Source organism: Heptranchias perlo, chromosome 9 (genome assembly GCF_035084215.1).
Source record: "Heptranchias perlo isolate sHepPer1 chromosome 9, sHepPer1.hap1, whole genome shotgun sequence".
Lineage (NCBI taxonomy): Eukaryota > Metazoa > Chordata > Chondrichthyes > Hexanchiformes > Hexanchidae > Heptranchias > Heptranchias perlo.
In genome coordinates, this window is record NC_090333.1 from 20,673,295 (window position 1) to 20,691,572 (window position 18,278).

General features: G+C 37.9%; 1 protein-coding gene across 2 annotated transcripts in view; it reads right to left on the bottom strand.

Moving 5' to 3' along the window:
- The window catches only part of LOC137325178 (dihydropyrimidine dehydrogenase [NADP(+)]-like), a 598,790-nt gene that overhangs the window by 306,393 nt on the left and 274,119 nt on the right, over positions 1 to 18,278 (bottom strand). For both annotated transcript variants that reach the window (XM_067989971.1, XM_067989972.1), the window contains exons 9-10: positions 6,507 to 6,614; positions 5,478 to 5,647 (exon numbers count right to left, since the gene is read on the bottom strand). In XM_067989971.1, the coding sequence (XP_067846072.1) occupies positions 5,478 to 5,647; positions 6,507 to 6,614 (278 nt within the window). The remainder of the gene's footprint in view (positions 1 to 5,477; positions 5,648 to 6,506; positions 6,615 to 18,278) is intronic.

Sequence of the window (18,278 nt, forward strand, 5' to 3'; positions counted from 1 at the left end):
GGGGTACTGTGATTCTTAACTTGTGATGGAACATAGTTGTTGCAGGTCTTCACCCATAGTGCAGTGAGGCGTGGATGGCAGTTATTTACACAAGAATTGCCAACACGGTTACTGCCAAGATAACGTGTCCAACTGAGCAGTCTGAACACATTTCTTGATTGGTTTCATGAATCTTTGAGCTGTTCTACAAATTGCTGCAATTCTGGAGATCCATGCAATTGTGGCTCTAGCAGCTGTAAATTTGGTTACACCAACTGCTGGAAATTAGGACAAATTGTCAACCACTAAGAATTAGTTTCCTGATGGAAGGTGTTCTAAAGGTCAACACTAACTCGCTCTGTCATGGATAATCAGGTAAATCTGGCATCTGATATGGCCAGTGGTGTTGTCTTGTGTTAACAGTTGTCACCTGACAGCCGAGACATCTTTTATTAGCTTCTTCTATTTTATTGCATATATCGAGGGTCCACACTTTGGGGGGAATTTTAACCCTCCAGGAAGGGCAGGTTAAATTCTTAAAAATCTGAAACCTGACCCCAATCCGCCACGAACGCACCTACTTCTGGTTTAACCGGGAGGGTTGGTATGCGGGCGAGTAACCTGCTTTTGAGAGGCAGGTCAGTAATTTAAATATGATAATGAGGCTGCGTGCCTCAGATTTTAGCAGCCTTTTAGGTTTAATGGCTGGGGGCCGGGTTTCCCGGGGCTTGGGAAACCCGGAGCTGGAGGGAGGCAAGAACTGCCGGATACAGCAGGTAAGTGTTTTTCATAGCACTGCTTGTGGGCCAGGGGGAGCAGGAGTGCGTCTCCCCATTTCCCCATGCTAACCTGCCGAGGTCGGCCTTCCTCCCCGCGATCCAATAGCCCCTCCCCGATCTCCAGACCGACCCGCGATCTCCCCCTCATGACCTCTTTCTCTCCCCGTCCCCCACGATCTCTTTCTCCCCATTAAATTTGGCAGGACCTCCGCATTCCTCACATTTCCAGGTTTCTCAGTTACTACAACTCCCCCCGTTCCCTCCCCACTAATATCAGGGCCTTTGTTTCTGAGGAGGGCTTTGGTTTTGATCATCTCTTGATGACCAAAGTGGGCGAGAGATATTACTTAATCCTGTAACTCCATGAGGATGTCTCCATGTTCACCACAGGAAAACATCCCAAGGAGCAAAGATCCATTTATTTCCATCTGATATAAAGACAGCTCTATTCGTGCTTGTTACATTTTTTGCACAAATCCAGTCCAGCAAGCAAGCAGTCTCAGCTGGTGCTTTTGTTCTGAAAGGAAAGCCCAGTTGTCCTTTATCTTCAATGTGAACTAATGTCTTGAATGAAGTTGTTTTTATTCCTTCTGTCAGAAGATTATACCAATACTCCCAGAGTCTTTTCCATCAAAACTAACTTCAAGTATTCATCAGAGACTCAATGAGAAAATACAAATCGTAGAGGTTGAAAGAGAAAAAAAAACAAGATCTTGCAGAGGAAGTGGATACGGAATCTCAAAGACTTTTCAGTTGAAGTCCAGAAAGAGAAGATGACTTTTGCAAGAATAAAGGGGAAAAAATGGGTGTGACAAGTTTAAAATAAGGCTTGCAGTATCCATAAAAGATGAGTGATCCAATGAAGTACCATTACAGATCTGTATGTGCTCAATACAGATACCAAGTACTGGATTACAACTGACCAATTATACTAAATACTGGATTACACACTGTCCCCACAGCAATTAAAAAGAACAAAGAGAATCTTCATGCATAACACAATGATGCTACTGCTAAAAATACTCATCACTGAGTTCTCCTCAGCTTCCAGGCATAGAGTAACTACATTTGATATATATCTGAAGGACATCCAAGCAAAAAGTTTAGGGTGTGATGAGTTGGTTGTAGCCACCTTTATTCAATTTCTGAAATTTCCATTACTTCTGCATCCTTCAAAAATGCAGACAGGATTAACAGACCAAAGTCATGATCTAAGAGGCGATGCTTAAAGTGATCATGCCAGTCATGGTGAGCAGTTTCCTGTAGCTGATGTCAAAAGAAACTGCTTTACTGTGATGCAAAATTCAAACCTCAGAGTAACACTGTAAAAACCTTATCAAAATTCTAATGCAGTAATATTGCAATGCTTGCTTTCCACTAATTTTTGGAGACAGTGAGAGAAAGTTTAACTGAAAATGCCCACCTTGAAATGATATAGGATATAGGTTATGCAAGCCAGGGAACACCATATGAATTCAAGCTGAAAAGTTTCTTAAAGTCTCATTTGACATACTATTTTTTTCAGTTATATGATATATCAGGCCAGATTTTTCTGTTCCTGCACTTGAGGTTACTGGATTGTAAAGGGGTAGTGAATACAGGAAATTGAGAGCGATATGCATATACCCTAACATACCCGACTTGATTCTCTGACCATTAATCTAAATGGATGGAAAAATAGGGCGGGCTCCCTCATAAGCATACGCTCCTTCCGGCCTGATTTTTCTGTGCCCAGGAAATGGTAACAGTCTCAAGTTCAGAAACAGGAAAATTTGCGCCCCCCCCCATCATATTTAATCCAGAGTGTATAAAGTAGAATGAAGCAGAGTCTGATATTTGCAGCCAATGCAAAGGTTGGGATCCCACCATCTCTCATACTTTAGAATAAGATTTTGCTTCCTTTCTTCAGCTATTAATTCTTATAGCACAAAAAATTACTACATTTCAGCTACTGTGTCTTTGAATTCTGCAGGCAACAATACAATGTATATGCAGGCACTGATACTGACAGAATAAGATATCCTAAAATGGTGGCAACAGCAAAAATATGTATGTCACAGGCAGGGAGCGTCATGCACAAATCTATTATGAGGGCCTAGCGTATTCAGACATGAAATTTAAATGTGTACACTTTCTTTTGTGAGCTTTTCAAATTCAAGAATCAACCTACAGCGTGTAAAGGAGACCATAAGCAAGTAAGAAACGCAAACTCCCATTATTTTTATAGAATTTTTATTACATTTATAACCCTTCTTTCTTTGTTTCTAAAACTTCCTTTCTGTGAAATTGACAGCCCTAGGAAGTTGTGCACTTTCACTGTTATTGGTCACCTTTGTGGTTGATAAATTAGAAATGACAATCAAAGGGTATCATATTATTGTCAACAGACTAATTCTATTACACTTTAGTTTAAATCTCATTCAGCAGTAGCACTTGGTAGATGGAAATAATGTAAATTGCAGCTCTTGGGCAAATGGCTGTCAGATTAAAATATAAAGCTAAAGTTTTGTACAGAGACCAGTTGTTGAAAATATAGGACCTTAAGCTATTTTGCCTTTGATCAGTTCTTCGTTGACTTCTTTCAATGAATGTTTATATATTTAAAATTACTCATCCTTCAAAGGAATAATTATTGTACTATGTTCATATAAATGTTGATTTTTTAAAAACTGAATTATATTATATATAGTTCAATAGTTCCCCCTCAAATTGTCTTCAAATGAGATGGTTATCAGAACTAGATATCTTTAAGAGGTTGTTAAATGGAACCAAATTAACTATAATCTAATTGTTATAATTAAACAAATCTTTACAAATGTTATGAGGATATGTTATTTTAAAAAAAGCAATGTTTTGGATGTGTTATGTATTACAGTGAACTATAGATGTCCTAAGCAAGTGATCATGAATTTCTTTATATAGCAGTGCATGTTGGTTACACCATAAAACTATTTAATAGTCAAGAAGATATAATGTAACATTATGAAATTATAAGGGTTACCGTTCACTACAAAAACCCACTTGGTCCAAGTAGCCCATTTCTTGATTTTCCAGACATCGGCAATAATGCCAAAAACTGTTTATCCTATTTCTCAGTTCCATATCATTCTCTATCCGGTCCAATTTTAATTCCCTTCAAATGTTCTTATTCTTAATATATCGCTAATGCCTGTGACTCTCTCTATTCACTTGCAACAAATGCTTATCCAACTACCAGGTAAAAGTGAGATCAGTTCCCAGGTCCTTGCCAATGCCATGTCATGATATCTAAGTATGAGGCTTTTAAGCATGCCACCAGTCGACTTGCCCTACAATTGTTTCTTCCTGTTCAGTGGTAGAGAAGGAGAACTCACAAAAAAAGGCCATTATCTTAATAGTCAATAGGAGAGGAAATGATTTATAATCCAAAAATCTTTTTCTTCATTTGGTCCCAATGCCAGTTGACCAAATAATGAAAGTGTTATGACACTGATTTGCAGAAATAGTCAAGGCAAATAGGATGCATCAGTGGAAGCATAGCGGTGTTGTTAATACTATTGATTTTGCTCTATTTGCAATGTTGCTGATACTCTGAATACCTAACAACTTATTGATTAAGCACTATTGTTTCATTTCATATAATTCATGGGGAGGGAGATAGAGATAGCACTAAAAGCATCCAAGGAGATAATACATACATACCAAAATAAAAAATTAATCAGACTACGTTTGAAGAACTGAGTCCAGTTTTAATCATACTTTCATTGGAAGGAGTTAAAAGGACAACAAGAATATTACCAGGTCTTAAATCAATGAACTATTACGACAAGGTAAGGGAGCAAAATCAGCTTGTACCAAGAAAGTCTAAGGTGAATGCACAGTGTTTATAATTGTGAAACATTGGTGAGTGGGTATTAAGAAATTCTTTCTGGTGAACTGGGAGAAATGTACCAGCTGATGATCCATGACGCAGCATATCCCAGGCTAGGCCATGGGAACTCCCAGCCTTGGGCACCCAGCCCCTTGTAACATCACAGGGTCTTGTAAGGGTTGTCTTACAAGGCAACTGCAGAAATACCCAAGTCAGAACCGAACCCAGTGTATCCAGATCCCTGTAGAATTTGCGGCTGTTCTGGCGGACTCTCACTGAAATTACAGCGAGAATCTGCCAAAACAGCAGAAGAACTTTGGTGCCCCTGACTGTAGGTAGAATGGGTCATACAGAACAAATAATCTAGAAGACACTGCTTTTAATAGAAACTGTTCAAACTGCATATTATTCAACTCTTGTTTAATTAAAATATGCTTTTTGGGCTTCTTGTGATTAAATATTTAAATTTTTGCTTTAGATATTTCTGGCTGTAAAGTTAAATTACAAACACTGTACTTGGTAATTGCTATAAGTTTTATGACACTGGCAGGAGTATGCAAAAATAATTATATATAAAATGATCATGTTAATTAATTAAGAAAATATGCTGTTAAGCTAGCAGCATATACCTACTTTCTATCTTATAAAGACTTCTTGCAATGCCCAATAAATTTTGAAAAAGGAAACATCAGGAAAACTAAATCTGGAATACAGCTGTTATACAAACAATGACTAAATTGTCTAATGCTGAGCCTGAGATATTGAGTGACAGGGCACACAACTTCATAAATTGAAACCTTGCAATCTATGCTCCATCTGGCAAGCCCAATTGTATTAAATCCTGAGTGATAAAGCTTGTTGAATTTTACCTCCTCTGGGACAGCCCTGATATTGGTAAATCCTTTTCTAAAAACCACAAACACACGGCGAGCTCCACAGCGTAATGCAGATGTAGCACAGTCAAAGGCAGTGTCTCCAGCACCAAGTACAATAACTGTGCCTTGTAGTGATGGCAGACCAGACTGACAGGCACAGATCCCTGAAAAAAAACAGAATTTTCTTCGTAATAAACTATTTATGTCAGGCATCACAATCGTACTGGAAGGTACTTAAAGAAATGTAAAATTGCACAACAGAGGGTAGAGATGAGATATATTACTATCAAATTATTCTGTTTCATTGCAGGGCATTTTTGTTCCTTTTTTAAATGTATTCATATACATAATTTCACACCCAGCACCCTCATCAAAGAGGCCTATTATTTTATCTTCTATGGATGGCTGCAGGCTACATTGAATGGTTCAGATATCACACACATTACACTGGAGCAATCAAAATTCTCAAAATCTAAATAAATCAGAAAAAAACGATTAGTCTGTGATCATGATGGCTTTTTACTATGCGATCATGCATTTAGTTAGCCCTAACTTTTTGAGGACGATGTTGTTAGACTATTAACTGAATTTTTGGCATCAATTGTTTTTGTTAAGAACAAACATCATTACAATTTAGTAGCAAATATTTTATGAATAGATTTGTGGCAAGGTGTAAAGGAATTTGACTAATCATAGGTTGCAAGACTTTACAAATTATAACAGTTATCAATATACAAGTCATCTTATGCACTCTACCATTATAAAACAATAGATGGAAAAATGGCATTTACATACTGCATAAAGAAAATTTTAAAATTGTTGATGATTCATTTACAAAACAGAAGAGTTTTAACACTTCATAAACAATTATTACATTTTCATCTGACAAACAGTGATCCTCTTATTTCATTTAAGGGCTGACTTACTTCATTTTTACTCAATTATTTTAACAAAAATAATAGTGAACAGATCCCCCTCTAACAAAAGCAAACTATGTAATTAAAATTAAACTGAAAATTCTACCTGGTTTGCTGGATTTTGCAACAAGAGGCAGGAATTCCTTGGATGTGTAGAAGCCATGTTCCACTGTTAAGCCTTCAAATATGTGATCTCTCTTTGGCTCTGGTAAACCTGTTGAAACGCAGATTACTCCATTAAATGATAATGCACCAAGTACCGAGTTCTGAACAGGATGCTTTCATAATAATGCTGTCTGCAGATGTTGAAAATGACAATCGACACAGCATTTGGATAGACTATTTTCTCTAATAAAAAGTTACATTATCTAAAAAGACTTTAATATTTATAAATTTATGAAGTTATATCCCATAAAGAAATCATAACGTAGGAACAAATATAGGAGTTCCTCTTGATCCACAGTTTTTGCCTGAATTTACATATTGTATAATACGTATTTAAAATACCATCTATTACATATGGGAACTGATTTAGAATCAGGTATCAGAGCCCTACATGTGCTTTCTACAATGCTTGTTCTGTAGCATGCTTAACATATTTAAATTTCATACTTGAAATCTATGAATAGAACTATTTAAAATTGCCTCATCCGCTGTGGAAATAATTTTGTAGGAAATTTTCAAGAATTAATTTATGGGCCATTTATCTAAGTTGGCATGGTCCTTGTTATTTTCCAGGATGCTACGTTTCAGGAGTGCTCTACGCATGCATGCTTACACACAGACTTTCACTCCCTGCCTGGTTTAATATTAAAAAGACTGCAATACGTTCTTAAAATGCCAAAAAAGTCCAACAGCCTGACTTATCACTTTTAAAACCCAGCTTCACACCTCAATGGAGTTGTACTCCAAGTGCAGCTAAGCCCAAACAGCAATACATTTTTTGAGTGAGTATCACATTACTTGGTTTTGGTGTGTTCCAGAGTCAGATCAAGGTTTCAATCCAGAGTTACGCGGAGTCACATCAATGCACACATTCAGTTTTGCAATACATTTAGCATGATTTAACCCACTGAGTTCATACATTTACAGAAAGCGTTTTACTCCTGATTTCACATGAAAAGTGACATATGCCTAATGAGTACCTTACTGGTAATCACATTTGTTTGACTAATGTGGACTTCCAGTCACTGTGATGAGCAAAGACAGATTGAGATGGAATGCTTATTTTATTAAATGACAAAGTAACTTTGTACTTATGGACATCATTGTAATTAAAGAAAAACCTAATAATTCACTAGCGGTGTAATCATGAACAATATTTATATTCAAACTATTAGAGTAAACTGAAACACACAAGTCTGCTTTAAATGTTTTGTTGTTCTTAATGTAACTGACTATATTTTGGATTCACTGAAGAAACTCTACTTGTGTCTTATATATTACAAAAAAAATTAATTATTAAAATGCTGTTTGTTAATCACCAGTGTCATTTCCTATCTGCTCTGACTTTATCAGTTACCCCGGAGCATGGTACATTGGCGAGACCATGCAGACACTGCGACAACGGATGAACGGACACCGCACAACAATCGCCAGACAGGTGGGTTCCCTCGCAGTCGGGGAACACTTCAGCAGTCAAGGACATTCAGCCACCGATCTTCGGGTAAGCGTTCTCCAAGGCGGCCTTCGAGACACACGACAACGCAAAATCGTCGAACAGAAATCGATAGCCAAGTTCCGCACCCATGAGGACGGCCTCAACCGGGATCTTGGGTTCATGTCACGCTACACGTAACCCCACCAGCGAAAAAAAGTTATCTGTTTTTAACACAACGGGTCATTCTCTGTCTTTCGGATGTTTCTCTCCCTCTCTCTCTGTTTTGTGTTCTGGCCGTTTGCGTATTCGGTGGTCCTGTAGGTAACATCACTCTGTCTGAACACTTTGATTGCCTTGACAACGGGCAGTTGGAAAGATTATCTGTAATCACCAGGTATTGTTCTCTGAATATAAATGCGGTAACCTTCCATGGAATCCCACACTCGCTCACCTGACGAAGGAGAAAGCCTCCGAAAGCTTGTGATTTTCAAATAAAACAGTTGGACTATAACCTGGTGTTGTAAGATTCCTTACATTTATCAGCTGGAGAGGAGAGACGGGACGGGACTGGCGGTGGGGGGGGGGGGCGGGTGGGGGGAGAAACACCATCCTATATAATGCACATGACAAAAATTGAATCCTAGAAATAACTGTGATAGTAAGGAACACACTTGCCAGTTTTCTACATTAGCATCAAGCAGAACAGCCCTTATTTTCCCTCACAGCTGAATGATTTAATTCTACATCTCTCCTTTTCTTCAGTCACTGTCAAATCCCTCGGGTGCACAGGCTTATACTCAGCCTTAAAATGTTCACAAAAATCGTATTTTAATCTAGCACAAGTAACAAATCACATCATGAAGAGTTTTAAGCTGCAATTATGATAACTTTTGTTTCCCTGATTGTGTTGGGATCACTTGTCCTGTTCAGGTAGATGCCAATGATCCAACGGCACTAGTCGAAGAGGAGCAGAAAGTTCTTTCAGTGCCTTCGGCAACATTGCTCCCTCAAAGAATACCATCAAAATAGCCTATATCAACTGGTCATTCATCACAACGCTATTTGTAGGATCAGATAGCTGCTGCATTTGCCTATTCATTGTGTGAAGTGTTTTGGGACATTTCAATTATGTAATAAGTTGTTACGTAAATGCAAGTATTTCTTTTTTCACTCTTAGTGTATCACACTGCTGCCATTTAGAAAAAATAAAAGCTGAACATTTAGCAAACTTACTGTGCTTTCTGTTTTTAAATATAATCACAATTCGACACAGCAAAATAAAGTGCCACAAACATCTTTTTAATTTTCATATGTGAGAGAGAAATTTCATAATTGCTGTTCTACATTTTCACTGCCACTTTCAGAAGATCATCATAATGGACAATTAGGGACAACTGCAAGCTTCACTAGTTCTACTTTGCATCACTGTAACCATTTGTCACTAAAAAAATAACTTAACCATTATTATTTATGCAATATAGGTATACTTGGATGAGTTTGTCAGGGATTAGAATTTGTACTCTCTTCAGCATTTGGCTTCAGATTTAGCATCAAACAAAATAAAAATTTGGTCATTATTTCAAACCAAATCTGAAAATCAAATCCTGATAATTGCTGGGAGAGTAACAGTAAATCTCAAGGTAACATGTACACATGCCCACTGTACCGCTAGGGAAAATGGAGTTGTAACGTCAGCCTTATGCCTTCAGGAATTAAATATGGCCAGCTCCACAGATCAGGCTTCAAAACTACATGGGAAATTGGAAACATGATCCAACATTGCACCTCCAGTAATTGATTTGATTAAGTTTGAACATGTGCTTTACATAGAATGGTTTCGTTGGAACGCACTATAAAGATGATTGATCAGTCCTCCCACATTACTGATGCATACTCTACCCTGTGTCTACTGGTAATCAGATGCCCACACTAGTTAAATAAGAAAAATAAATGAAAAAAAAACATATACTTTTTCACAGCTCTAGCACAAGCCACAGACAGCAGCATTACAGCTTCCACCAACCAAAACTTTCAAAAATACCTCATATTTCTATACTGCCTTTCACATAATGAAACTCACCCAGGTGCTTTACAGAAGGAACAATGCACAGTGAGTTAGAAGTGGGGAAGAAGTTAGGGGAAGGGGCTGAAAGCATGCTCAAAGAGGAATCTTTTAAAGCTGGCAAGAGAGATAGCAAGGTTTAGAAAGAACATTCCAGAGTGCAAGCGCTGAAAGCTCCACCATCAGTGCTGGAGCTGGGACTGGAGCAGAAGGAAAAGGAGGAGAAGGAAAAGAAGACACACAGTAAACCAGAGTTGGAAAGCGCAGGGTGCATATGGGACATAAAGCTTTAAAGGTTTCAGAGGTATGGATGGGTGAGGCCGTGGAGGAATTTAAAAATGAAGACAAGAATATTGAAATCATGCGAAGGGAAATGTAGCCAGTGGAAGTGGAAAAGACAGGAAGTGTAGGATATTGTGCAGAATAGGATTTGAGATTTGAGGTGATAATAGTCATGGATGAGGGTTTCAGCAGCGATGGGGTGAAGTTCCAGAGATGGAAGTAGGGAGTCTTGGCCGCAGGCAGGATATGGGGTTTAAATGTGAGCTGAAGGTCAAACATTGAGGTTGCACGCCGTTAGGATCACGGTCCTGAGCCCGCCCCCATGATCTCCGACCCCCCCCCCCCCGATGACTCCGGATCTCCCTCCCCTCCCCCACCCCCCCCCATGACCCCCCAACCCTGACCTCCCCCCCATGACCAACGCCGCCTGTCAATCAGGCTGGCCTGTCGGGTGGGAAACCGACAAAAAAAAACGTCTTTTGCTGCACCTGTGGGAACCCTACCCTACCAGTCTATAGAATTAAACTGCTCATTTACCCTTTCTTTTGAGAAAATAATAAACTGAGCAGCCTGCCTGAATAGAGCATCAGTGACTTTTTTCATACAGTGCTGAGCTGCTGCCTGACTAATGTGACAAAGTGACAAAAAAATTGCCACAGTGCCAAAAAATAATTCAGGCAGTAGCCGCTTCAACTGCTATGGTTAATGCTGTGCTCTTCGTTGAAGTGGTTTGCATGTCTTCAGCTAGCAGCTGGAATAAATCCCCAATAGCCTCAGAGTGGGGGAGTGCGGAAGCCTTCTGATACATTAAGGGGCATAGATATTTAAGTAAGATCTTCTAGGCCTATAACCCTTATGAAGTGGGTAGTAACATATTGGAAACAAGTGTCTTCTGTGATGCCTTATTCTAACTTTTTCAATTCAACCGCTTTCTTTTCCTCATCTTCCTTCTTTTCATAAGACAGGTAAAGAGGGATTCCAATTGGGAATCCATTCTGACAGTCCAAAATTTAAATTTCTCCAGGTTTGACTTTAAGTAACGGTTTTGTGAAGCTCCAGAACGGAAAAGAACAAAAATCACTGTCCTGGGAAAGTTTAGGAAAGCTGTAGTTATATAAAAAAATATGGCTTTCTCTATAAAAGAATTAACCACAGGAATACTGTCTTGCGGCAGAGTTTCAGATAAGCTGAAGTTTATGGAGGATGGGAGGCCAACCAGGAGAGCATTGGAACAGTCAAGTCTCGAGGTGAAAGAGGCCCGGATGAGGGTTTGAGCACCAAACAGGCTTAGGTAGCAGCTGAGTCAGGCGATTTTCCGGAGGTGGAAGTTGGTGGTCTTTGTAATGGAGAGGATATGGGGTTGGAAGCTCAACTTGAGGTCAAAGAGGATGTCGAAGTTGCAAACATCTGGTTCAGCCTGAGACAGTGGCTGGAGAAGGGATAGCATTGGTGACCAGTGCATGGAGTTTGTGGTGGGGATCAAAAGCGAAGGCTTCAGTTTTCCCAACGTTCAGCTGGAAGAAATTATAGCTCATCCAAGACTAGGCCCAGAGTTTCTGCCGATTGCGGTGGCTTTTTCAATGCAATCGGAATCAGCACAAAACATAGAGGAATTTCGACTTACACCGAGTGTAATTGCACTGTTTTGTGCTGGCTAAAAAAAAATCGCAGAAACTAGCCCCACCCACAAAACCGTCCACTCCATCCCGCTGGAAACAACAAGGATGGTGAGTTTCCGTTGATTGCGCCAGCCTGCGGCCACTCGAGGAAAGTTTTAAAATTACGCTAGCTTTCCTTGGTGCAAAGGCACTAATAGGCACGGTTTAAATGTTTTTAAATATTAAAAAATATTGATTTACTATGAAACTGACTAGCGTACACCAAGAAAAGCAGGAAATGCTTCAGTACCGTTTTTTTGAGTCATATTCAGTGATTTTAAATCAGATCTCTCACAGGTGCAGGACTGGACACACTTTTTAAAAATCCTTATTTTTAGTGATAAACCCATTTCCAAACATATTAATAAAATTTCATCAGGTTACCACTTAAATACATCTCTTAAATACGTCAATTAATATTTTTTAATTGAAAAAAATAAATGACTGCGCTATGTTAAGCTGCCGAATTGCGCTGATTCATGGCAGATTTTATATTTGTGATTATGTTAATGCATTTTAGCGGAAACTTGGCGATTCTTGGCCAGTGCAATATTTGAGCATAATTTGAGCCCAAATGCTGATTGCACGAAAAGCGGAAACTCCTGCCCTAGATGTCAGACAAGCAGTCCAACAGCTTAGAAGTAGTGGGAGAATTGAGAGAGGTGGATCTTCCTTTACTGTTTTATTAACATTACCCATAGAATATGGAAGTGAACAAATGAAGAACAGTCCTATCAATTAATTTGAATTTTTAAAAAGAAAAACCAGGAGGGGTTATATGATATTGCGCTTGCCAGTATTATCATCATTTTAATAAAGTCAGCATCCTCTTGTTTATTTAACAATTTAAAAAAAATTCAGGAGCAATCTTGAAAACACTGACAAACTCATGAAGATTTTTCTATTTACAAATCAAAAGTGCAAGCCATTTATATTCCTGCTGTAAGTCCACTATTATAGCTATAGTCTTCACAAAAGCTACATCAGCATATATTAAACCAGACTCAAAGAAACAATTCCTTTTTGTATTGTTTTTGCTTTCAGTTTTCCCTTCACTTTTTTTTCATTCCTGCTCCCACATTCACCATGTTCTGTGTTGCACATTCAATCTTTCTAAATGCAACTAATTATTGGGACAAGTTAAGAAGAAAAATAATTTATGCATCACACCAGCTCATTTAACCTAACTTTGTGGATGCTTCTTTCAAATGACAATAATTTATCTATCCACAGTAATTATAAGACCACCTACTCTCAGTCCCTGATCTACAGCTTTTTAACCACTTAACCCCATGTTACATCTGATATTTTCCACTTTGCCACCTTTAGGGTCCTTTGCAGTCTCTCACCATACTTGGGAGGTAAGGCACAAAATGTGTTTTTTTTCTCAAACACCATGAGGGTGATTTTATACTCCAAGAATGGGTGGGTTGGGGGCGGGTGGGAGTTGAAAATAGTTGTTTTTTGGGTCGCGACCGCAACCCGGCTTTATTTCTGGGTTTAACGTCGGCGCGTAATAGTACAGGCTTCCCACTGGGAATGCAAAGTCCAAAAATGTTGCGGTTGCGACCCAAAAAACAACTATTTTCAACTCCCACCCACCCCCAACCCACCTGTTCTCGGGGTTTAAAATCACCCCCCATCTGTCCATTCCTTTCAAGTGAATAGCAAAACTATCTCCAATTTTGAATTGTAAAAGGCAAGATTGTAAAAGTATTTCAATGGAAAAATACAACTAGCTTTTCATCAAAGCTTACATATTTACTGTTGCAACTACAAATGCACAACTGTTTAAAACATGCTTCGTGTAAATACAATTTATGTAATTTCTGCAAAACATGACTTCTATATTGCTTTGAGAACACACATTGATATTATGCTAGCCACACAATTTAATTAGCTTACTATTCTAAAAATCCACATAATACTAAATTAAATTGTTGAATAGTTTCAGGCATTGGTCTGCAATGCACGTTTCAGGCTGAAACCTATCATTAAAGCATTTTTTACTGCAGTTCTTCGTGGTAATTAAAAGTCCTTTTTCTGCAGCAGTTATTTGACCTGTGATAAAGCAACCTATCACAATTCCATTCATTATTTCTACGTGATGGGTTTGCCCTACTCACATAAGCATAAATCCCTCTTCCCAGGTGTAAGGATAACCTGTTCCATCTGGCTTGCAGTCAGTCACAGGTTGTGCCCTTCTAAAATCATGCGACAGTGTAGATCACGACACCACCTCCCAGAAAACTCTAACCTTCAAAATCAATAATATTTGTAACCTGTAAGTGCACAGTTGAGTGGAACACATGCCATGCCCTATCCTCGTTAACCACATTGAGCTCTGATACTACAACGTACTCCCCTGTGTCTGGTATGATCAATTTTAATTTCCTGACCAGCAATGAAACAACACAGGCCTTCAGTCCTGGACTCACTTCTAAAGGGTGTTATAGATTTCTATGTCTGCAGTGCGAATGGGAAGATTAATTCATTCAACAGTTCAAGGAAAGAATACATTTAAACTATTATTCCTTCTCTTTATCCTCAATGAATTTTAGACCACCTTTATTGATAGTGCAAGTTATAAAAATTAAACTTAATTTGGCAATTCACCACATGATTTTTTTTTTGTTATCAGTATCTGTGTGATTGAAATGTAAGAGATTAAATTCTGTGTTCTTTAATCAATTTCACTTTACAAGATAATCAATCTGAGTTTTAAAAAGAAGAAAAAGAGACTAGTTGTTTGACTGGTTGTGAAACACCTCCATTACATGCGGGTTTTAATTAAGGCACTCTCTTTTGTTTCAATTTGTCTACCGCTCATTTTGTAGAACAAATACATTCATGCTTTCCAAAGACATCTATAAATTCTGCCAGTGAAGCAAACATTTTTTCTTTAATAGCTTCCCGGAATAAAATGAAAAATTCTAACATGCATATATTTATAAATTATAGATATGTCTGGAAACAGAAATAAAGAGAGCCTGAGTGCAACTAATCAGATTCCAGAATACAATTTGATAAAACTTAGCAGAACAGCTGGCTATGCATTTCTCTCTACATCAAGGCAGATTTTATAACAAAACAGCAGCCATCAATCATTACCTCATTACTGGAGTGTCATCTGGACTTAGTCTAAATATATTCTGGCTTGCTGCCATTCTAAAACGTTCAATGAAACATCCTTAAGGCTCTCTACTAGATCAGCTAATGTTACACATACACACAATGCATCATTAAAGAACTTTAACATTATCATACCTTAATAAATAGTACTATTTAAGCAAGGTAACATTTTTCCTATCATCTAGCATTTCTCATGTGGTATGGTTATGTGGTATTTTTTGTCTTATACTGATAAAAAAGAAACAGCTGTGGAGGGAAAGTTATTTTATGACCAACAAAAATAGTGATATTACCCATTCTGAAAAAAAAACATAAAGCTTGAATTTCCATAAATTTATCCATTTATGGAAACCCAGGAATATATGCTTATCTTGATTAAACTGAGAAATTATAAATTTAACTTAATTTCTCTAATAAGGTCTCAGAAAAATCATAATAGGAAAATAGGATATTTGTGTGTGAGGTATATATTGTGTTTTTTTTAAAAACATTTTACGATACATAACCGTGAATTAATATTTGTCATAAAACTACAGAGAGACTGTGGTGAATCAAAGTCAAATTGCAGTAAAGTTACTGGGTGCAGTAGCCTAATGATTATGGTGCTGGACTAGCAAGCCAGAGGTTGTGACTTCAAATTTCACCATGGCAAGTTGTGAAATTGAATTCAAATAATCTGGTAATTTGTGGACTGGCATCAGAAAATGACCCTGGATTGTTGTAAAAACCCAACTGGTTCATTAATGTCCTTCAGGGAAGGGAACCTGTCACCCCTACCCAGTCTCGGCAACACGTGACTCTAGTCCCATATTATGTGGTTTACTCTCAATGTCCTCAGGGAAACTAAGGATGGGCAATAAACATTAACAAGAACAAATTTAAAAGAGCAGTGTAAGTATCGGTTATATTTATTATTTGGTATAAATCCATAAATTTCAAAAAAAGGTCACTCTTTGGGAGATTAATTAAGAATGGAGTATATTTTCTTCCATTCGCTAATTTAAGTAAAGAAACTAGAAGGCAGTGGACAATGATTACACAGACATCCACTTATTTGCTATGATTAGCAGAGGAAAATGTACAACCGAATGGCTTAAGGGGTCAAGTGACATAATCCAACGGTTTAAAAAAGAATAAGTTCAATATCTTGGATCAGTGTGGTATCTGACTTCAAACCCTTTGGTTTAACTAATAAGGGAGAAACAGTCTTTATGTCTGCTTTTATGAAATATAAAACATAAAAAATTTACTGTGCACACTGTTCAGAAAAGATAGATTATCTGAAACTATTACAGTGCTATTTTCATTTGCATGTATAAAAAGACACTTAAATAGATCTATGCAGAATTTACTAGTACAGCTAGGTTCCTTTCCCTTTGAATTCTTTAATGTGGGTAATGGGAGCATATCTAATGGTATAAAGAAAGACTTGAAAAACCTGCATTAATATACCGCCTTTCACAACCTCAGGACGTCCCAAAGCGCTTTATAACTAATTAAGTATTTTTGAAATTTAGTCACTGTTGTAATGTAGGAAACACAGCATCCAATTTGCACACAACAATGTGATGATGACCAGAAGATCTGTTTTTTAGTGATGTTAGTTGAAGGATAACACCGGGGAGAACTCCTATACTCTTCTTTGAAATAGTGTCATGGGATCTCATCTGAAAAGTGGCAACTCCAACAGTACAGCACTTCCTCAGTACTGCATTGAAATGTCAGTCTGGATTTTGTACTCAAGTCCCAGGAGTTGGACTTGAACCCACACCCTTCTGACTCAGAGGCAAGCCTCTGAGTCAGAGCCACAGCTGACACCTCATGTACAATTATTCTATGTGCAATTAATAAATAGTTTTCTTCTTCTGTACTTAGTTTTCTACTTTACATTATATACTACAGTGAAGTCAGCTTAGTATTATCACTGGTTAATAACTCGTTCAATCAGTGTAATCAGGTGAAAGATTAAGCAATAGAGGATGACTACACATGTGAGCCACTCATCCGGAACTCTGTGGCCAAATCCCATTCCCAATACCTAGAGTGCTTATCTTCAAATTCTGCCATGACCTACCTTGTGCCTGTATATGCAGTCTTCTCTAGCTGTACGTCCCAGCTCACACCTTCCACCTTCTACTCTTCTGATTCTGTCCTACTACTCGCAAAGCTTTCAGTCACCATATACTTGTACTTTGGAATTCTCTTCCTAAATCTCTTTGCCTTGTTCTCCCCACCTTCAAAAGCTTCCTCAAATCTTGTTGATCGTGCCTTCCAACCCTCCCCCTTCTTTCTCCCATAGTTCCTGCTTGGTGTCCGTGCTTTTCCTGTAAAGCCCTTGAGGATGTTTCATTACATAAGAGCTATACGAATGTAAGCTAATGTACTAGGTATTAAAACAATCATGGCATATTTAAACACTCCCAATTCAGAAACTCATTATTGTCATTAGCTTCTCATTTTTTATATAAAAAGATATTACGTGGCATTATTATACATGAACAATATTGAGAGAAATACAATTTTACATGAATGCAAACCAAGATGTGTACTCTCTAGCCAAGGTTCACTCCCACTGTAGAAAGCCACCTGGTCTTCATTCAACACCTTCCCACATCATCAGGTTGAGATCGTCAATTCAGTGTAGTGGGGAAATTGAACCTATGCCATGATGCTTTGCTACCTTACAGTCATGATCTAACAACCAATTATGACTTGCAAAAAAACATAGGGAGATCGATTCTGATTTTGAAACTATTAAAATCACTTTTGCTCAAAATAAAAAAACACTACACCTAAAAATCTAGTCTGAAACTCTCTCCACGTGATCATTTTATAGCATAGTACATCATGTACCAAAAAACTGCACTATTATCTGTTGCTATGCAACTGGCATGCTATTATTTGTATCTATGTAAATGCATGCAAATTTGTGAGCCAGCACATTGAGACATTTGCACATTAGGGCATTTAGTGAACAATATCAACTGTAAGGATTCCTAATAACAGTTTTAAAAAAACACATTGCAGATTAGATAAAAAGAAAAGTCTACATGCTAGAAGTCTGAAATAAAAACATATTAGTTTTGCTGTAGTTCCTTTGATTTTGTAATAATTAGGGGAAAGTTGAGAATAATACTGACTTTA